Source organism: Silene latifolia, chromosome 8 (assembly GCF_048544455.1).
Source record: "Silene latifolia isolate original U9 population chromosome 8, ASM4854445v1, whole genome shotgun sequence".
NCBI classification, from domain to species: domain Eukaryota; kingdom Viridiplantae; phylum Streptophyta; class Magnoliopsida; order Caryophyllales; family Caryophyllaceae; genus Silene; species Silene latifolia.
In genome coordinates, this window is record NC_133533.1 from 55,897,101 (window position 1) to 55,920,489 (window position 23,389).

Consider the following 23,389-nt stretch of genomic DNA (forward strand, 5'->3'; position numbering starts at 1 on the left):
TGGACTGTGTTGTCCAACTTTGTTCGATGCCCTTTGACTTGGAGCTATGATATGAAGTTAATTATTGATGTTGCTACTTTAATATGAATGCTAAGGACATAAAAGATTAAGGTTCAATGGATCATGTTAGGAAAGCAATTAAGTTGAGATGGATTATTATTAGTGCCTAAGGAATGATCAATTCCGCTTCAGCATAATTTCCTGGCCAGGGGTTATATTATGTATATAACTAAATGATTATGATAGCATATAGGGACTGTGTATGCTAACGGTGATGTTTTGAATGATTTGGGATATTGATAATGTGAAAGTGTTATGTTAGTTTTAATGGTAGCTTAATATGGCACTACTTTGTTACGTTTTGGTCGCACACCCCATTTCCCGTATGAAGCATGCGGGTTTGTTTATGGAGTACTGTGTTGTGGTAAACTTGATTATGTTATCAAGTTGATGCGTTTCTTTATCTTTGTAATTGAGGAATAAAGTTTACTTGGTTGTGTACCAACTTACTATAATGCCTTGGTTAAGTGGCAAAGTGGGAGCATTGTTTACTCGTTTGTGTGGCCGAGTGGGAGTATTGAATTTTATGTTTGTAACGGCCACATTAAGGTGGATGTTACTATTCAATGCCCATTAATAATGTATTGAATTACTCTAATTAATCACATTTAGTATGTGATTAAGTAGCCTTTTATCTCCCTTGTAACTCCCTATGTGGAGAGATTATAAAGAGAAAAAGTTTAAAATATGTAACTCATGGACACACACAACACACACAAACATACATACTCTAGAGGCTAAGTCCACCATCAATGTGACTTGGGATTTGGGCCGTGAACATATTCCGGGACTCTAGTAGCCGCCGGAGGTACGATATACGGTAGTGGGCAGTTAGCGAGCACAACGATCTTATCGCTTCCGCATAAAGGTTAGTCTTTATTTTCCTACACGTAATATGTGCCTTAAAGCTTAAACATGCATGAACATTCATGAATTAACCTATTTGACTGTATATATAAGTTGTATTTTACATGAATTTCCATTTTTCTAGGGGAATAAAAAATAACTTCCTATATTTTGAGAGTATTAGAGTTTTTAGAAGGTATCAATTAATATAAATTGCCTGAAGAAACAACTTGCAACTTTTGTGTTTACCATGACGTATAGTTTATGTGTTTTTTTTATGGGTTAATCAAAGGGTACTTTATTAGAAGATAGTTAACATTTACACTACTTTTCACACGGATATCTTACATTTTATCCTTTCTCCAATAATACATAAAATGTACACTTTATTTGACAAAAATACCAAGTGACATTTTACCTAATAAAAGTTTGATAATTAGGAGTAACATAAAATAACTACACACTTAACTCTACATACTTTATCTTCATTGTTTAGTACCTTCCTTTAAAATAAAATAATGATGAAATAAGAGGATTAGCAACAAGGTTGTCGTTTAAGCTAATGGAATTTTTGCATAAGCTTAAATAGAACAATTACTTGGGTGTCTGTCCACTCTCACCGGTTTAAAATAAATTATGGTAAACTAACGAACTAATTATTTAATTTTAAAATAAAAACTACTCGTATCAATTGAATCATTACACATTGATTTGGAAAGCTATTAACTGCTTTTTTATTTTTCCGTCGATATATTTACTTTTCAGAACTGAGTATTTTACATAAATTTAACATTAATGCGCGATAGGATATATTTTCACTTTAACCGATAACCTATTGAAATTCCAATTTACAAAATTACTTAAATGTTGAAATACCTTGGTGGCTCGAATTTGGTAAATCCATGACTCTAGATGCTTTTCTAAAGAATGCAACTCATCCAGTGTCATTGCTCCTTCACCCCCTCCTAAAATAGACCTAAGAAAAGATTTCTTTTGTTAGTTTTACTAGACTGTAGCTAAAAAGATAACACACAAATACTATGCCATATTTCAATGTGATATCACATACAAAACAAAAAATACTCCATATAATCATCTATCCAGTAATATTAGATAATTAACAATAATGTGTAAAGTAATAATAACTTGACCTACCACAATGACTCAAAACCCATACCAATACCCTCCATAAATTAACTTCACTATAAAATAGTGTTAAATATAAAAATGGTGTCAATACAATGTAACTAGCCCAAACTACAACTCTAAATTCAAAACATAGAATAATTAAAGAATACAAACAAGTACCCTCTAAACCACCAATATAACGTGTTTACACCACCAATAACACTTCTAGACTAAGCCTATAAATTATTCTTGAGAAGACTTATTATAATACCTCAACACCACCAATAACACTTCTAGACTAAGCCTCTAAATTATTCTTGAGAGGACTTGTTATAATACCTCACACGCTTAACCACTTGAATTATTACCCGTATCCCCAGCCCTCAAATTATTTTATGTGAATATTTCACATATATCGCGTGAGATTTGCCTTATACATATACAAAACCTATTAAAAGATAGTACCAAGTAATTTTATTTTACCCTTCCCTTTACTCTTGTTTTCCAAAACCATGTAAGAGGCACATCCATATATGGCCCAAAACATTGCCGTCTTAGTAAGGAATTGCAACTTCGGAACAATACATCTTGCGCCATTATTAATATATACACCTCATGGTACTCTAACCTGTGTACGAGTGTCGGACATAAATACATATTTGAATGTCGATTTTACATAACATAGGGGACCTTCCTAATTGAGATATCATTAGCATAGCATCATCACTTTTGAATAATTAGCCAATTTGAATTTCATAGTCACCCTTTTTGGAGCTTATCAAAACTACCTTTCTTGATACAAATATGATCGCAAATATTATCTAACACTCATTATTTTTTGGAAGATGCATCGTGCACATTCGTTTTCAAAAGAAATCTTCTTAAAAAAAAAAAATTCCACCCCTCACTAAATCCGAAGTTGGTGTGTATATTAACTTTATTCGACACCCTTCTTGGGACAATTACGCCTTATATGTGCAATGTTACCAAAATAAGAACACTTCACATCAATAATATTGTAAGTGTTCTTGGATCGAGACTTGTCGTGTTTCGACTCAAAATCCATGTTAGATAATTGACCTCTCAAATTCCAAGTAAGCAAACCTGTTATGTAAATATCTCAAAAACACATGAGACTTGCCTTATATTTTGGCAAAACTATTAAAGTACAATACCAAGAAAAAAAGTAACTCATTGTGTCCCTCTAGAAAGAAACACGCCTTTTTACACACAAAGTTCTTATAACAGAACAAACAAGTAAAACAGACAAAATAAAATTAAGTGGTTCACTATAGATGTAATAGTTACGTCAACCGGCAGAAGAGAGAGATATTTTATTAGTATTGAAAAGTAATAGATTTTTAAGTTAGATTATAGAGGTTATGATATGCATAACAACGATAGTGAGGTAAAGAGAGTATATATAGAAAACTCCCTAAACCTAATCGGAATTATGGGAAGTCCATAAACATAAGCCTAGCCAAAAAATATTATTAGGAAATTCCTAAACGGTTATTGTGAAGGTTTCGGGGGCATTTCACCCTTGGACCCTGACTCACTAACCAGGCAATGAGGGATTCGTGGTAGTCGTTCAAAGTCCGCAAGGAACAGACCATGTAAGAGTCACTACCCTATACGGCTAAGACACTGTGGTCTTAGTAGGGAATTGTAACTTGAGAACAGTATATCTTGCACCATTATTATTAATATATGCACCCCATGTTACTCTTGACTTTGGTACGATTGTCAGATATGTGTACATATTTAAATGTCGCATTACATAACATGGGGGACCTTTTCCAAATTGAGAAATCTTTATTAGAGCACCCACAATAGAGAGGATGAGAGATCCTCTTAACAATCTCTTTCCTCTAAGAAGACATTCTCTCTATTGTGAAGCACATGTTACATGTTCTCTTAGCAGGAGAAAGATGCTTACTTCCTCTAGTTTTAGAGGAAACTAGAGGAAAGCGTACCTTGGCCCTAGTGTCCACCAACCAATTACTATTTGTCTTTTACACAACAATACTCTTGTTTTTTTCTTTTTTAAAATTTTAGAGATTATTTAAAATATGAGAGGTAATATAAGAGAATCCTCTCTATTGTGGGGAAAAGAAATGGAAGAGGATGGTGATGGTGAGAAATGAGATGAATGAAAGAGAAAATAAGATGTCAAAAAAATAGAAAGAAAGAGAAAAATTAAGAGAAAGATAACATACTCTCTATTGTGGATGCTCTTAGCATGACATGGTCACTTTAATTATTGACCAAATGCATTTCATGGTCACTCTTTTTGGAAATCATCGAAACTGTTGGATTAATCTCCCAAAAACTCCAACAATTAAATGGTGAAATAAAATGTATTGATGTTTCCAAATCCATATGCGTAAAGTGTGTACGTTTTGCAAGATGAAACATATAATGCATTAGAAGTTATTGAATTGTTTTAATGGGAACAATTAATAAGTTATTATAAGTTTTGAGAATGTGTAGTATAAAAGGCAATTGGTGCTAATAGTTTTAGACACACAAAATTAGAAAGACAAATTACATTATATTGGTGAGAATATTTCTTGTTCTAGAAGAGAGAAAAGAGAGTGTTCAACATCCATTAGAAATAATAAGAGTGGGGCAAAGTTCGAGAGAAAGAGACAATACTAGTGTGAGTGATTGTACTTTACAAACTTTGTAATATCTTATTAGTGAATTAATTTGTTGAGAGAGCCGTGGTTTTCCCTTAGTTGAGAAGGGTTTCCACGTGAGAAATTGCGGTGTCATTTCATTTGTTGATACTTACGTTTGTTGTTTGTGTTCCATCCTAATATCGTTGTTGGGTGAGACTTTATTCCTACACCAGGTTTACAGGACGCTTCCCCAATAGAAACTACCTTTCCATATACAAATGTGATTGAAACTACTATCTAGCACTCATTCTTCTTTGAAAGATGTACCGTGCTAATTCGTTTCTGAAAGCATTCTTTTTAATAAAGGAAAATATCAATCCTCCTCTTACTGACAACTAAGTTGGTGTCTCCATTAACTTAATTCGGCTGCTTTCTTAGGACAAGTTTGCCTTTATGTGTCTAATGTTAATTACCAAACAAAGAACACTTCACATCATTAATTTGGGAAGTGTTATTGGATCAAGATATATCATGTTTCGACTCATAATCCGCGTTAGATAATTGACTTCTCAAATTCCAAGTAATCTGAACTATTTAGAGCATCCACAATGGTAAGCTAGTTGCTACTAACTTACCTTTGCCACATCAACTTTTTAAGCCACAACAATTTCAAGCTACAATTTGCTCCAATGGTTAAGCTAATTTACTAGTAGCTTAATTGAACCCACTTAACACACCCTCTATTTTTCTATTGGTTAATTCTTCTCAGAGACCATTTGAGTTACTAGCTCCATGGAGCTACTAGCTCAATTTAAGCTAGTTTATATACATCTAAATGGTTAAAAACAAGAAATAAATCTTTTTATTTGCAGTTCGTTCTTTTGCGAACCATCGGGAGATCTTTCTTATGTCGCTTTGTTCCATGCTTGTCCTTCTTACTCCCATCAAAGAAAAATAATGTTATTTGTGCTTGCTCTCTATATTAGTGGTATCATTTCCAAACTCGTTGGTTAATGTACAAGGCAATCGTTCATCCTCCTTTGCCAATGAATCTAATTACTTTTACCATCAAATTTTGGTATTCCAAACTAAGACTCTATATTTGACATCCATCTCGATCAACACACAAAACCAATTGAACAGATATGAGGTGCCTCTAATACTAGTTGTTGAGAAATTAGGACTAATCTCCTACATCATATGGAAACACAAATCAATCAATTATGTAAAAATAAATAAACCGCTAGCATATAATCAGTTCAGATAGGATATAGAATCGGAACCCACGAAAAACCATGCTAGACTAAGGTAAAATAAACTAATAGCCCACGAGTGTAGATGAATGAACTCTAAGTAGTGCAACCATAAGTAGTGCTGGTATTACATAAACGACCCAAATTACAACACCGATTTTAGATGTTACTATTATCTAAAAATACACAGAAGTACCCTCTGAACCTCTCTAATGCAGTTGATAAAAACCACTAATAGTATTTCTAAAGTAAGTCTCTTAAATTTTGTGTGAGAATAACTATTATACTTGCCTCACACGCTTAAACTCAAGTTAAAACACTACATGTAAACTAGTTACTTTAACTTATGTAAATATATCACAAACACGTAAAATTCGCCTTGTATTTGGGCAAACCCATCAAAATAGGACACCAAGTAAAAAAAAAAAAAAAAAAAAAAAAAAAAAAAGTACTTCCTCCTTTAAAATAAATCTCATATGTAATAACAATTTCATATGTTCTTCATTTTCACGACATTACTTAACAAAATGCAGTACCATCTTACTCTAAAATTGCAACTTGACAACAAGAAATACATGGACCGATCATTGAAATAAATTGTCTACCATCACTATTCAAAAACATATGTGAACCTTGAACCAAATCGGTTGATCACAAACCACACAAAAATTGTAAAATTTTGGGTTTGTGTAAAATACTGGCGGGGAGTTTTTCAAGTTTGGAAAATACAAATTTATACGAGTTTTAGGCTAGGTTGGAGTGAAATACGGATTGAGAAAAGCTTTTAAAATTTTATTTATTTTCTTTTGTTATACATTATCATATTCGCGAAAGTGTTTATTAACTCCCATAAGTTTGCTGAATAGTAAAAGAAGCTCCTTAAGTTGAAATATAGTAATTAACCTTCGATTTGCTGTTAATTTGATCTTGGATTGCAGGTAGACCTGTCAAACGGGACGGGCGGGTCGAGTTCCGGAGTCGAGTCAAAATACGGGTCGGGTCATAAGGGTCACGGGTCGGGTTAGGGTCGAAATACGGGTCATAAAATAATCTCTAACGCCTTTTTTTTACAATTTTTTACAACAACATCTGAGCCTTAATCTCAAAATGATTTGGGGTCGGCTGACATGAATCATCCATTAGAATCGTCCAATGGTGAACGCACACCTAAAAATGCAAAAAAAATAAAACAAAAGGGAGTGAAACATTATACAAAACCCAGGTAAACTTATAGGTTTTAAAATCGAAATCCTGATTTCTTTTATAAAAACTTAGAATTTAAATCGAGAATAAAGATTAAAATGATTTTGAAAACCGAAGTAAAACTTAAGGGTCCGGAATACCTTAAAAGAGAACCAAGTATTAATATATAAGAAAGTTGTTAAAAAGATGTAATAAATCCGAAAAGAACAAATAAATTTAAAAAATTTAAATAAAAACATTAAATATTTCAAATAACGTCAAATACTAAAAATCCACATGTATCATTGCCCTCCATTGTGCCCTTTTCCTCACCATTCCCTCATCAAGCCCGAGAAATCTCATGTCGTGTTGTATCACTCTCCTTCTACCCTAGCAGCCTTTTCTGTACCGCAGGTCTCGAGCCTCCTAACTGGTGCGTCCATAGATCTCCTTCTCACATGGCCAAATCATCTTAGTCAGTTTACCATCATCTTGTCCTCTATTAGCGCCACTTTCACCTTTTCCTTAATCACCGCATTCCTTAATCAATCTTTCCTTGTACGACCGCACCTCCACCATAACATACGCATCTCTGCCATGCTCATCATTTGAATGTGACAATGTTTCACGGCCCATGTTTCAAATGTGACAATGTTTTACAATTTTTTAATCAAAAAGATTACTTTTTAAAAAAGTAAAATCTTTTTAAAATTAATAATTTAATTATATTCAATGATTACATTAGTTATATGGACATAATTATGAAAATAAAGTTTATTTAATAATTATGTTATTATTAAATATAACAAAATTTATATAAAATTGATTTTTTAATTGTGTGTGTACTTTTAAGTACTAAAAATAATATTTTTTAAATTATTATTTCAAATATAATAAAAAAAATATTAATCTTTTAATAAAATTGTTGATTTACCTTTGACCCAATGGGTCAACCCGTTCGGGTCGGGTCTCGACTCTAAAATAACGGGTCATTTTGGGTTCGGGTCGAACGAGTCAACGGGTCAAAATTTGCGGGTCTTGACCCTTGAAAAACGGGTCTGGTCGGATTTTCGGGTCGGGCCAAGTTTTGATAGGTCTAATTGCAAGGAACTATTAAGGGACTCACAATCTTTGAAGATCTTATTTGCGCCGAGGTGTATCAACGCCCTTGTCGATGCACTTGCAAAATTTTCTTCTAAAGATGGCGGTTCTATCATCGAAACTTTATTTGGAACAATGTTCCTTCTTTCGTTGAAAATCTTTGTAATTTAGAAATTTCTTAGTGTAATTTGGAATCGATGGGTTGTATCGAGCTCCCCTTCCGCCTCCCAACACCCCCCCCCCCCCCCCCCACACACAACACCCTCTCCTTAACTCGTCTTCTCATTTTGTAAACTCGGTTTTTTAATTTAAACTCCTATTTTTACCAAAAATAAACCTTTTACTTTAAATAAAAGTAAAAATGAACCTCGCTTATTATTTTTTCGACTTAAACGTAACTTCTTCGATTTCTTTAAGATGTTTCACATTGCTTATGGGGAGAATTGAAGAAGGATAAAAATATGTAAGAGAAAATAAAATGAAGGTGGAGAAAATATATGTCGACAACCGATGTCTCCTATGAACATAAATGTCTAACTTCGTGAATGAAATGGCCAGATTTGTATTTATTTAACAACAATTACTTCGTGTGTATTTTTTATGTAGTAGATAAAAAGGATAAAAAGTGGGTTAAAGTGGTAGAGTGATTAAAAAGGAAAGAGATGAAAATGAGTAAAAAATAGTAGCAAACAAAAAATTTTAAAGACTTGGAAACAGAGAAGTTACAAAGGCTGGGAAGTCATGTAAAGACAACTAAAGAGGGAAATGAGTATGGCGCGTAAATGGAGTTGGAATGGGTGACCTGCTGTAGGAGGTTTAAATTATGACAAGTGCATTTCAAGAAGACATGGCTAAAAGAAAAGATTATTATAGGAATAATGAAAGGTCGGATTATTTTGAGAAGAAATTATAAAGGTGGATTATTCCTGTCAATTAATCCTTTGACAATAGACAACATTACAATGTGAGGAAAGAAAGAGTTGTGGCTCTTCGAATAACGACATGCCTATAAAAAGGTAGAAAAAGATCACAATTAAAAATAACAATTTAAATAATGTGGCTGGATATAAAAAATGACAAAAACAGCTAAACTAAATAAAATAATAAGTAATAAAACTAATAAGTACTCCGTACTATATAAGCAAATAAAATCAAATCAAAAGGAAGTTTAACTTTACGATTATAATTAACTTATTTACTAACCCAATGGGTGTACCCTAACCCGAGCCAATTTTAACGTAAAATTTCGGGTTATTTTTTAGAACGGTCATTTTCAAGTACAACTTCAAAACTTCGGGTCTATAACGAGTTAAAGACGGTCGATTTCAAAGAATTCTCCTTGTGAAGGTCACAATTTGACGACGCAAAATGTGACCACTTTTTGATAAAATGTAACCACTCAAGTATTGTTCATAAAATGTCACCTATAAAAAAATGGTCACATTTTCTCAAAAACTCGTCACATTTGACCAATCCATGAAATGTGAACAGTGTTTGTGAATAATCACCAACAAGGAGAATTTGCGAAATTTATATTAGCCTATTTTATTTTTTAGTATATATATACCAATTTAATCTTCTTACCCATTTCTAGCTATAGTTTTTTTTTTTTTTTTTTTTTCTAAATTTACACAATGGGTATATGTTAACGATTGTTTATGTATAGATTAGTTTTTATCCTATCATTAATTTAATCAAATTTTTGAAATTGTATTGATTACAATTTTCATCTGTCCTTATTTATATCTACCCACAATTCAATTCGGCACAAAAGTTAACTTCAAAGTTGACTAGTTCTCCGTACTCTAATTTGTCATCACCCGCTAATCAGCCATTATTCCCAACCATCACCTATACCACCAATATCTCCACCATTTGAATCGCCAACAATCATTGGTCTAGTGGTCAACAACGACTATAGTGAAGGTTGTAGGGAAGGTGTTAAGGGTTTCATTTTTCGACAGCCCACCGGAAAACTCAATTCATATACTCTGTTACGGGATCATTCCCGATGGATTCGCCATAAACTCAAATTCTATACTCTGCTACAATCCAGTACACTTTTTTTGGTATGGTGTGGTTGTATATCTTTGTCAAAATAATGGAGCCTGAAAAGAATAGGCTCTTAATCAATTGGAGAATGAAGCAAGTAAAGTAAGGAAGGAGGGAGAATAAGAAGGAATGAAAAATCTTTAAGTTGAAAGAGAAAATGTTTGAGGAGAGAATAAATTAACTTGGAGTAGAGCTGATCAAATGGCCCATTGGCCCTACCCGGCCCGACCCAGTTTTTTGAAGGGCTTGGGCCTTTAGTTTTGGCCCAAAAAAGCCGATGGGCTGGCCTAAAAAGACCCAAAATATTTTGGAGCCGGGTTTGGGCCAAGCATTAGGCCCAAATTTTGGCCCGACCCGGCCCATATTTATTAATAATGAATAAAACCTATTAAAGTAGCGTTAAAATTTTATCCAACTCTTTCCAAACTCAAGTATATTTTTTTAGATTTATAAAACAAAGTATACATAACATAAATCATATCTAAGAATGTATGATTAAGCATTCTAAAGTGGCGATTTTTGTCATTATTTTATTTTAGAGAGCAATTCATATGCATTTCATCATATTTTGTGCAATTTTATACACTATGTATGTTTTAAAAGTTGTAACTGAAGGTATTACGCTAATTATTTCCTAGGGTAAATCGTAAATTTCAGGCCCTGAAAAAGGCCATTTAGGCCCAAAAGCCCGCATTAGCCCATAAGGGTCGGGTTTGGGCTTGCTAAATAAGCCCACACACATGGCCCGACCCGGCCCGCCCCACACAAATGGGCCGTTTTTGTTAGACAGGCCCGGCTCAAGCCTGCATTGACCCGGCCCATGATCACCTCTAACTTGAAGTATTACGTTGAATTTAGATAAGTTTATCATGTGACCAACGGGTACTAAAACCCATTCTGTATTTTTCGTTATATATTTCATACAAACAAATAAGATGATTCAGGGTGTGTTTGGTTGCCACAGAACATTCATGTAAAATTTAAATTTAAGTTTAGATGTTTATTTAGTAGCCAAATTAATAGAAAAACTTCCTTCTAAACTTCAATTTCTATAAAATGGATAAAACCGCTTACGTACATATACATAACCTTCATACAAGTGAAAATAACCCGTAAAATGCAATTCGCATAAATAGAACAGTAATGCAACTTAATTTTATGGAAATTTATCTTTTGATAATTAATTAAACAAAAAGTAGTCGTGTACCTGAGTTTTAATTCAGTTAATGGATTATACAATCGGTTGTATATACAACTTATTCAGTGTTGTCGAGCTTTGTTACAAAGTTGGCGAGGTCTATTAACAAAATTATCGAGTTATGATACAAAGTTGTTGAGCTTAACAGAATAATTATTAAGCTCAATAACTTCGTAAAATAGCTCAATAACTTGTAAAATAACTCAACAACTTTGTGTGAGAGCTCGATAACTTTGACGCGGTTGTACATAGCTCTTATACAACCAGTTGCAGGATAATATTTGTGGTTTTAATTTGGTTTTCACCGAATTAAATTAACTTAAGAACATGAGGGCTTGGAAAGAAATAAAACATTATCGTAGTAAGAAAGTTTTAGTTTTTACCATAGCCCTTTCTCAAGTAACTTGATCTCTTGAGCCATCATGTTGACCTCGTCTTTGCATTCCTATTAGAGAAGGAACACATAAGAAGGTTATTAGAAAATGATGATAGATACAACGTTTGCTTCTAATATTACTTTTGTTATGCATCTAAAGTTGGCATGATCAAATTCAATAAAATATGTCATATTTTGTTTTGGGTATTGATTTTCACAGTACGCATTTTACTCAACATATGAAACTTTTTACGAAATTACTCCTCACTTCCTCACCCTCTAAAAAATTGTAATGTGTGCTGTGCAAAGAAAAAAGGAAAAAAAAAAGAAGTAAAAATGCATTCACCAACCCTCCCATACCAGCAACCACAAATAAGATTATACATCCAGTTATACCAGAAGCATTGTACAACCAAGGTATAAGAATCCGAGCTTATATTTATTTTTTCTGAGCTAATTCAAAGTTCATGTTTTTAATGTGTAAATGGATGTGTTCAATACTTTCTAATAAAGTTCATAATATTTAACATAAAACTCGAATATTTTATCACAAAGCTCAGATTATACACCGTACAACATATACAACTGGTTGTATAATCCATGAATTGACCAGCAACCTCCACAACCACTCATCACACCCCCACAACCCAACTTTGCCTACTGTTAGCCACCGCCTTGCTAATCGTCGGAGACACGCCAGCCTCCGCACACCAGAGACCCCACAATCCCTCCCCAAATACCGAATCATGCGTCCTATCTCAACCACTTCTTTCTTACTTAATAATGTATACATAATTGTTATTAGCTACCTTATTTAGAAAGATGCTTTTTGGAGGGAAAATTTGTGAGGATGCTTATTCATTTAGTAGATAGGAGATTAGTTCTTTTTATTATATTACTTACAGATTTATTGACAATTCTTTTTTTTTTCATGTTTTCCCTTCTTTAAATTTTATTTAAGAAAGTAAATTGAAAATTAAAATTAATCAAGAGAATTAAGTAGTCACATGAAAATATTTTTCACATGACGCTAATGAACTAATTTTATAATTTTTCGGTAATAGTAAAATTTTTAGCCACAACCTTTTTATGATAAAATTGTAATGCATTTTCAATTCTAAAAAGTTTCAAATCTAATATTTTGGCACGACCTCCTCATATTGTGACCTTATGAATGTTACAATTTTAGCTTGGGTGTTTTTATTAGGATATTAGGCCCATTAGGGCTGACTATCATCTAGAGTTTATGCTAGTAAGTGTATTATATATACACCCCATGTATTAGAATGACATCATTCAATAATACAGTTATCATTTATGAATTCCTCCCACCTCTATAATCTTATCATATTAGGATATTAGGCCTATTAGGGCTAGCTATCATCTAGGGTTTATGCTAGTAAGTGTATTATATATACACCCCATCTATTCAGTTAGAATGATATCATCAATAATACAAATCTCTACCTTTATGAATTATCTCCGTCTAGATTTTAACATGGTATCATAGCCTCTTTTTGAGGACTCTAGAAAATCGCTTCCACTTTCTTGCCGGTGGGCGAAAATATATGCCGCTCACCGGCGAGATTTTGTCGTTTGTTAATCCAAAATAAAATACGCCTTTCTTCTTTACGGCAGAAAAGAAAACAAAAAAATACTTTTGAGTGTGTATTTGTGCAGCGAAGTGAATTAAAAATGTCTGATGTGGTGCTCATCCGTGTTATATACAAGGATTCAGACTTGTTTTGACGACTGATTCAATTCAATTGCATTGGCTACACTATTGGTTTATTTGTTTCTTTTGCAAATAAATCTACCGGAGAGATTTTTTAGCAATGAAAAAAAAAGTCCCTTTCTCTTCCGAATCTGATTTAATGTCTTCAGTACTGTACTGTTCAAGGTGGTACCTAAATTGATTCATTATTTGGAGTTCGAAAAATGTAACGTTCTCCAAATCTTGAAATTGACGGATAATTTTCCGTTTTATTAATATTTGTCAGGTTCTATTAAGGTTCCTGCAAATTAACTCATACTTTCGACAAGTCCAAATTAACGTTATTGTTCGAAGAAATTTTCTAGCGAGTTTTATACTCGTTTATCTTACCAACCAACCTTGCGGAGATGAAGAGAATTAATGAAGATTGAAGAAGATGAAATTGAAGATTTCATTTTTTTATGTCCTTTTTTCTTTATATTTCTCTAATCGTAAAGGTACTATGTATTATGTATTGCCTTTATGATTGCGGGAGTATATTAGGATATTAGTCCCATTAGGACTGGCTATCATCTAGGATTTATGCTAGTAAGTGTATATATATACGAGCCCGGATTCTTGAAAGGAACTGGTGGTCCAGTATCTGCCTTAATCTAAAGGCACGTGAATAGACAAAAAAGCAAGGGCCAGATTTTATCATCAAATGGAGGCCCACAATTAAACTACTCACGCTCACCGTCTTCTTATTTCTCCTCACCATTTTCGTTGTAAATTCCATATCTATAGCCAACTATTACTATCATCTCGCCTCGTAATTCTCGTCATTTGCATTTCTAACTTAACTTCAAGGAGGGGAATAAGGTTATGCACAGATTAATGGTGACGAATGCGACAAGGGATTATGATTTTCCCGTAATTTAAATTTTATCATTTGGTGGTGGTGGTGGTGGTGGCGGGGGTTTTGTGACGGGAGAGATGGGATAAGGCTGACTTTTCTTAGTGTGACGGTCAAGGAGAGGTGACGGTTCGATGATATTCCCGTCGATCTCAGGGGGTATTTGTGATGGTGGTAAGCTGTGTGGCTATATGATACAAATTAATGGATCACCATTGATGAATAGAGGGGGATGAAGCCTATCTAATAAAATTGGGAAATGGTGAAAGTTAATTTACTTTATCATGGAATATGGCTTGGAAATGAAGGAGATGAATTTCTGGGCTGCTAAATGGTGCTAACGGTTGTATACGATGCAGTGCATGGTGACGGAGGGACGTTGGTGGAATGGTGGTTGTCCTGGTGGCAGCCATGGATGAATTGTTGAGCTATGTAAAGTAATGGGAAATTGGGAAGAGAGAGGAAGAAGGATATGTTCTTTATCACTTTACCAGGTTGAAATATAAGAAACTCATCTCACCCATTCATTTATGCCTTGTCCATGTGTGTTCAGATAATGAGGGTATTGGACCCTCCAGTTCTTTTAAAAACTGGAGAGGATCCCAACACTATTATATATATACACCCCATTTATTCAGTTAGAATGATATCATCAATAATACAAATCTCTACCTTTATGAATTATCTCCGTCTAGATCATAACAGTTTTACACGAGAAAATTTTAGTCCAAATATATTCATTAAATAGACTAAAATGGCACAATTTTAGTCCAAATATATTCATTGAATAGACTATTAATATTTCAATTTAAAGAATAGGCCAAATATTAGTCCAAATATATTCATTGAATAGACTAAAATGGCACAATTTTAGCTTTGGTGTTTGACACGAGAAAATTTTGAGCTTTTCTCAATCTTTTACAGTAGTAGACAAGGGAGACAATTAAAAATATAATAATATGCAAAGAAATGATTAAAATAAAGGGACTACTATCTTTTATGTATCACTTTTTATAAGTTATTATCGAAACTTACTATCAATAAAAACCTTTTTTGTGTTACTAATTGCTTCCATAAACGAGTTAAGATTTGCTTTTTGTATATTTTCCAACGAAATTTGTAGTTTTTATCCAAAATATATGTAAATTCTTCTTTTCTTTCAAAAATACCTTCTTAGCATTTAAGTCCAATTCATATTTCCTTCTCCAAACAAAAATAAGTTTAGAAAGTTGAAGTCAATTTCTTTCATCCAATGTTAGTTATTATGTACTCCCTCCTATTCTTAATAACCCTCCTCTTTCATGGAGGGCACGGGAATTAAGGGAGAGGAGTATTATATGGTAAAGTATTGTAGTGGGGTATGAGATTGCAGAGAGGGAAGGTATTGTGTGATTAAAATAAGGGGACGTTTGGTACGGGAAAGGGAAAGAGAATGGAAAAAAGAAAGAGGAATAAGGGGAAAGGTATGGGTTACCCTTAGATTATATTAGTTGTTTGGAACAAGAAAGGGAAATTCAATTCCACACCGTCATACACCCTTAACCCAAACCCGAAACCAACCTAAAAACAACCTCCACAACCCACGAAACTCCCTCCCTCACCGTAGTAAACACCAGATCTGGTGTTTTATTGTGGTTGGCGGAGGCTTCGACAGTGTTGGGGTGTCGGAAAGAGAGGTTACCGGCGGGGGAGGGAGTTTCGTAGGGTGGGATAGTTATTAAAGGTGTTGGTGTGGTGTTTAGTGGTTAGGGATGTGGAGTCCGAATGAGTACGCGGTGAGTGGGCGGAATGATGAGGGACCGCCGACGTCGGCCGGTGGTGGTTGTGTCGGTGTGGTGGGTGTTGGTGATAGTGGTTGACGGTGGGTGTACGGATGTAGTGGTGGAAATAGAGTAGGAGGAAAGGGTATGGGCTTACCCTAGGGGGGGTAGGGGTATGGATGTGGATGGTTTTGGGGGTAAGAGAGGGTATGGGTTACCCTTTGTTTGTCTCAAACAAACAACAACAAAAGGAATCACCCATTTTAATTCTCTTTCCCTTTCCTAAAGGCTCCGAACCAAACGCCCCCTAAGTATTATTGTGGGGTAAGGTGATTAAATAAGATAAAGTATGAATATTGTGGGGGTATTGTTGTGGGGTGAGGTAATTAAAATAAGTATAAAAGTTTGTCAAATAAGGAAATGAGAAGAGTATTGTGAATAGACGAAAAAGAAAATATGGAGAGTTATTAGTAGGAATTTTAATAATTTAGCACATATGTTAGCACATGCTATGCCATGGGTTCATGGTAATCGGTTTTGGACGTCGGATTTGCCAGCTGAGTTTGGTATTGTAGCTCTCTCTGATGCTCGTAATATAATTTAAGGCCTTTAATGGTTTTTTACAAAAAAAAAAAAGAATAAAAAGGGTACTTTATTAATACCCGTCACAAAAAATAAAAAAAGTAAATAAATAATTAAAACAACGTAGATGACACGCTTATTTGAAATTTGTCTACGTACCAAGACTTGCTTCTCAACAGTTGACTCTGAATCTGATGCCTGAAAAGTCTTTGTGCATTTCATGTACCTTTCAATGAGCTCTTGCATAGTGCTGTTATAGAGAGATTAGACATCAATTAAAATGTTAGGAACATACTGAGCTAGCTCACTTAGAGTATTTAATGCACTCACAAAGTTGGGCATATTAGTTATATTACTCACATACTCACTCCATTCCGGTCAATTGTTGTCCTTTGATTTTGGCACAAAAATCAAGAAAAGAGAAATTTGCCAATTACCAAATGATAAGTGGAAGAAATTGAGAGTGAATGATCAAATTATTCACCAAATTCATTCTTATAAAATAAAAAGGACAACAACTCACTGACACACCCTAATATGAAAAAGGACAACAAATAACGGGGACAGAGAGATAGTACAATTTAACTTATACATGTTCTAACATATCCTCATTATTTGATATTAGAGAAAATTATCGTAGACTACCTTAGCCAGGTGGAATATTAGAACCTATGAACTATTCCAAAGTTAAAGGGTCATACTTAATATGAATGCAAAGTTTAGAAAGTTAATAAAGTTAATAATTCCTTTGTCCCCCCGGTCATTAATTTAGCTTTATTTTGACATAAAGATTAAGGAGAAAGGAGAGACTATTTATGACTTACGTGAATGATTAAATTACCCTTCATATAATATAGAGGCGGGATCTCGTGAGTTTAGTAATTAGTTCTTACGGTGAATTTGTGCTCACAAATCTCATCCATCGGATAAAATGAATAGATGGGTGAGATTGAATCTAACAAAACAAACCTGGCGATTAACAAAACCAGTACGCCCCATCCCCCCCTCCCCCCGTCTCTTCCTGAAGCCAAACAAAAAAACTCCCAAATTTTGTTGAAGAAACGATTAATAATAAAAAAAAACCCTAGAATTTCGCCCACAACGATTACAATAGCATTGATTTATTTTCTGGATTTACTTCAGGTAACGAAGATCTACCGAAGTCGGCGGTGTTGCGACAGCGAGTGCATCAGCGTCGCCCTATAAATCAGATTTTCCGTTATTCCAATTAGCGTACAAGGCGGTTAATCGACGTTTGAAGTTTTCCAAATTGATCTGGTAGGGAGTCGATTGCGGTGCTGGCGGCTGCTTCCCGTTCGCATTTCTGTCAGACATCGCAAAAATAGGGTTGATGGAGGAGATGCGACGATGTCGAGGTGTGATAGTCATGGTGATGGTGAATGGCCGAGATTGAAGGAAGTGCTACTCGTTTCCAGGTGGTGTGAATGGTGACTTCTCGGTGAATTGTTGTTGCTGGTCTGGTGGTCCGTTAATGTTGTTAGTGGAGGAAGGTGTGGTGAATGATAATGGAGGGAGATTGGTGACGGAGCTGGGGGCGGTTTCCCCCCTGCATTTAATGACTTTGAGCTAGCTTGATTCTTGATTAAATTAATTGGATGTCCCGTGATGCTCCGGCTGGTGGTACGGTAGTGGCGATGCGAGCAGTGGCGGGGTGGCAGCGCAATAGTTGTGCTCGTTTAAGTATCGGGGATTGAGAAAGCTGTTGTTGTACGACGGATGGGAAAGTTAGCTGAGTTAATGTTACTCCTTTGCTTTATTCAATATGAGGTTTTTCGAAAATATCCTTCCCCCTAGTCCACCATAGACACGAGTCTGACTCAGTTACTGCAATATAGTAGATCAGTTATTCAGTCCTTTTTAGGAAATCATGTTTTGGTATCTATGGTCAGTTTGCGCCTCATTATGAAATGTATCAGTTCACAATCAGTTCATTCAAGCCATTGAAGTTACAACACATTGTAAGTTTTGTAACTACATGACTAATACAATTGTCTTGGTCTTTATGGGCTCTCTTTGTAAGTAACCATCACGTCACGAGCCAGTGAATCTAGTGAAAAGTTATGGCCTTCAAAATCTGGTAGTCTTGAGTGTGAAAGTTTTGTGTAATTTTTTGTACAATATTTACCTGTAGTTTTAAAATACGTACATTGCTCCCAAGTTAGGTGTTGAAATTGTATACAAGTGTGGTTGCGTCCACTGTGTTGATGATAATCAAAGAATCGGAAGATGTAAAGTAGAGGTAATAAGCTGCCTATGCGAAAGAAAGCAGGTCTTTTAAAATGGACCACCCATCTGCTCTCGGGAAAGATTGAAGCTGACCTGACTCATTTTAGGTCATTAAGCTGCCTATGGAATTGTACCTGGAGCTGTCTCTGGAACTGTATGTGAGTACCGTCTTATCTTAAGACGATATTAAGCAAGAATTTGTGTGTAGCTTATAGCTTATATTGGTTAATGTTGAATTCTTATAATATACTCACTCCGTTCCAATTATAATTTTTCTTATTTTGTCATTTTAGGTTTCCTCTTATTTTCTCATTTCAGAATATTCTCCTTTTCGCCTTAAGGACAATGGTCTGCGATATGATTAACACATAAATAATAATTAGACTTGGCAAAAGCAATCCGACCCGAAAAAACTGACCCGAGATCCGAAGTGACCCGAACTACATCACCCGAAAGTGACCCGAAAACCCCAATTGACCCGACCCGACCCGAACATGACCCGAGCTTTCTCGATCCGAACTGGCCTGACCCGAAAATGATCCGATCCGAAACCACCAAACCCGAAAATGACCCGACAAAATATAACTGTAATTGAACTGAAAAGACTTGAAATGACGATTTCTCTATTTTTCATTGACCCGAAAATGACCCGACCCGAAACAACCCGACCCGCTTGACCCAGAACTGACCCGACCAATAAACCCGAAACATACCCGAAACCCGAAATGACCCGTCCCGACCCGAGTTAACCCGAAATCAATGAGAAACCCAAACTGACCCGACCCGAACCCGATCCGTTGTCCCGTTTTGCCAGGTCTAAATTAATAATGAGAAATGTAGAGTAACAATGGAATAACACCACAATAACAGTACAATAACATCAAATTAACACCACAATAATAGTACAATAACATCAAAGTAACACCACAGTAAGAGTACAATAACATTACAATAACACCAGAATAACACTAGAATAACATTGGGGGGAAAAATAGTAAAAAAAATCAAAGTGACACTGGAATAACACCAAAATAACAATATCACTAGAATAACACAATAACACGTGGTAAAAAAAGAGTAAAAAAAATCAAAGTAGTAAAAAAAAAATCAAAGTGACACCGGAATAACATCACAATAATACCAGAATGACAATAACACCAAAATAACAGCACAATAACATGTGGTAAAAAAAAAGAGTAAAAAAATCAAAGTAGTAACAAAAATCAAAGTGACACCGGAATAACATCACAATAACACCAGAATAACAATAACAGCACAATAACACATGGTAAAAAAAAAAAAGAGAAAAAAAAAATCAAAGTCGTAAAAAAATCAAAGTGAAAAGAAAAGGACAATAACAGCATAATAACACTAGGTAAAACACAGAGTAAAAAAAAATTAAAATAAAAAAAATCAAGAGTAACACAAATGGTACAAAAATAAAAATAAAAAAAGATAACATAATGAGAAAAATAGAGAAAAACATAACAACTTAAGAATAACACTACAATGAGAGTGTGAGCACAAACTCACCATAAAAACCAAACTCACAAGATTCTATATATATATATATATATATATATATATATATATATATATATATATATATATATATATATATATATATATATATATATATATATATATATATAAATTAGGATCACATGAGTCCACCCTATCTTTTTGAGTCCGTGAGTCCAACGAAACAATATCACAAGTTATACTAAACAATATCACGCGTCATATTAAACAATATCACTCTTCTTTGAACTAGATTCGCCCTCTGTTATTAACTTCTTTTCTCATACTTTTTCTTACACCCATCAGTGCTAGGGTCGGAGCTCCAACAAATACCATCATTCTCACGCACTTTCCCGCCGGTGAGTCGATTTTGGCGACGTGTTCGTCGGAGTTATTGCATATTACTTCTTTTATATTTTTTCCTCTCTTGTTCTCTTCTTTATATTCGCCTATTTTCTTCATCACCGACGATGAGACCCCTAATTTAACAGCGGCGACGTTGTTCTTTAATGGATGTTAATGGAAGAAGGATCGTTGATTGTATGTTAGTGAGGGGTGGTAGCGATGGTCGTGAGACGAACTTGTGCGCCGTGGTGGTGGTTGGTGTGGAGGTGAACGTGTGGTGGTGGGTCGTGGGTGGTGGTGAGTCGTGGGTGGTTGCCGTCGACGATTAGTGTCACTGACTATAGTTTTAAGCCTTCTTTTTACTGTTTTCGTTGTATATTTTGCGTGATATTGTTCAGTATAAGCAGTGATATTGTTTCGTATGTAGTGTTTGATATTCTTGTGTATAGGCTGTGATACATAAGTTGACTCACGGGACTCAAATATTTAGGTGGACTCACCGGATCTTGCCCCTCTCTCTCTCTCTCTCTCTCTCTCTCTTTCTCTCTCTCTCTCTCTCTCTCTCTCTCTCTCTCTCTCTCTCTCTATATATATATATATATATATATATATATATATATATAGAAAAGTAAACAAATAAATGAGATACCCATAAATTAAATAAGCAAACAAATAATCGGGATGGAAGGAGTATCATTTTGAATGATATTTTAATGGATCGTTAATATGTTAAAAGTCAGATCATGTTTTGATACCTTAAATTTAATAAACTAAACTAGTACTAGTATCAGCCTTCGCTCGGACTATCTAATTTTATCATTTAAAATTCATTTTTTGTGAAATATAATTGCGTTGACTTGTCTAATTGATCATATAGTTACCATTTATAATACATTTTTATGACAGTTCTTAAAATTATGATTAAACTAGGTACTATCCAACGCTTCGGGCGACCTGTTTGAAACTTTTATTATTATAATTGAAGAAAAATAATATAATTCATATACGGGGAAGTGACAAATAAGCCCCAAACTTTTGTCACTACGTGCAAATTAGCCTCATAACATTTTACTAGTGCGAATTAGCCCCATTAGTTATACCCGACGTGCAAATCAACCCAAGTAGAGATATCCGAGTAAAATTCTCGCCGGAAAATTGTGACATGGCACCGGAAAAATGAATAGGATGGATTAAACTAAATAATAATTAAAAAAAAACATATTGCCAGAATTTAGGTTTTCTATCTAGTTTTATTTCTTATGTCTGTTTATCTTCTTCCCATCTCAGCTCCTTCATTACTATCTTCATTCTACAATAGTTCTCCTGTAGCAGCTATGGTTATCCCCATGCCAAAAGGTAATTTTTCCAATTAATGACGGTATATAATTGTAGTGTGTATAAATTCAATTTTCCCCCAATTTCATTTTTTTTCCAGTTTTTGTGAATCTTAGTAAATTTTTAATCAAAAAATTTTTACAATAAATGTCGACACAAAAATTGAGGTGGAAAAAAATTGGTTAGAGGTGTGAGAATTGAAGGAAAAACCATAAATGAAAGAGATAAGGGAGGACGTAAGACCACATCAAACAAAATTGAGGTGGAAAAAAAAGAGAAATGGTTAACCCAATCAATTGTTCCCAATCATAATTATTATATACTTTTATTTAATTTTTTTATTATTCAACCAATAAAAAGTGTCCACTCTGAAAACCATATAAGAGGTGGTCAATTTGTTCAACAATGGTCACAAATTGACCTTTTAATGTAAAAGGTCACAAATTAACCATCAAAGGTCACCAATTATACTTACTTAATTATGTCATTAGCATGATCAAGCAAGGTCATGAGATAATAGGTGTTTGAGACGTAATTAGATAGTGACAATTCATCAATATGTTTTTTTTTAATTATTATTTAATTTAATCCATCCTATTCATTTTTTCGGTGTCATGTCACAATTTTCCGGCGAGAATTTTACTAGGATATCTCTACTTGGTTGATTTGCACGTCGGGTATAACTAATGGGGCTAATTCGCACTAGTAAAATGTTATGGGGCTAATTTGCACGTAGTGACAAACGTTTGGGGCTTATTTGCCACTTCCCCGAATTCCTATATGACATTTAATATTTTTGTTTATAAATAAAATAAAGGGTTTTCTATATAGTACCCTTGTGTTTTTTCGAATTCTACGTGGTACCCCTCGGTTTTCAAAAATATCACTGGTACCCTGAACTTAATGAAAATCTCTTAAAATACCCAAAATGTTCTAATTCACCCCTTTTAAATGTTAATTTTATGCATTTTTTATTGATTTTTTACATATACTTTGCCACACTATTAACATAAATATCATTTACTCAATCGCAAAAATGTTTTCTTTACAAAATTCAACTGTTTAAAAATTGGGGAGTGCTAGGGCGATACCCGGTGTTACCGAATTTCGGTAACACCTTAATTAAAAAAAGTAGAAAAATATAAAAAATATTAAAGTTGTTTTTGTTTT

The 23,389-nt window shown here is 34.3% G+C and overlaps 1 protein-coding gene across 1 annotated transcript in view; it reads right to left on the reverse strand.

The window, feature by feature from the left end:
- Positions 1 to 23,389, reverse strand: part of LOC141596871 (agamous-like MADS-box protein AGL12) — a 54,264-nt gene that overhangs the window by 8,408 nt on the left and 22,467 nt on the right. Inside the window, exons 2-4 of the mRNA XM_074417140.1 lie at positions 16,931 to 17,021; positions 11,828 to 11,889; positions 1,783 to 1,882 (exon numbers count right to left, since the gene is read on the reverse strand). Coding sequence (XP_074273241.1) covers positions 1,783 to 1,882; positions 11,828 to 11,889; positions 16,931 to 17,021 — 253 coding nt within the window. The remainder of the gene's footprint in view (positions 1 to 1,782; positions 1,883 to 11,827; positions 11,890 to 16,930; positions 17,022 to 23,389) is intronic.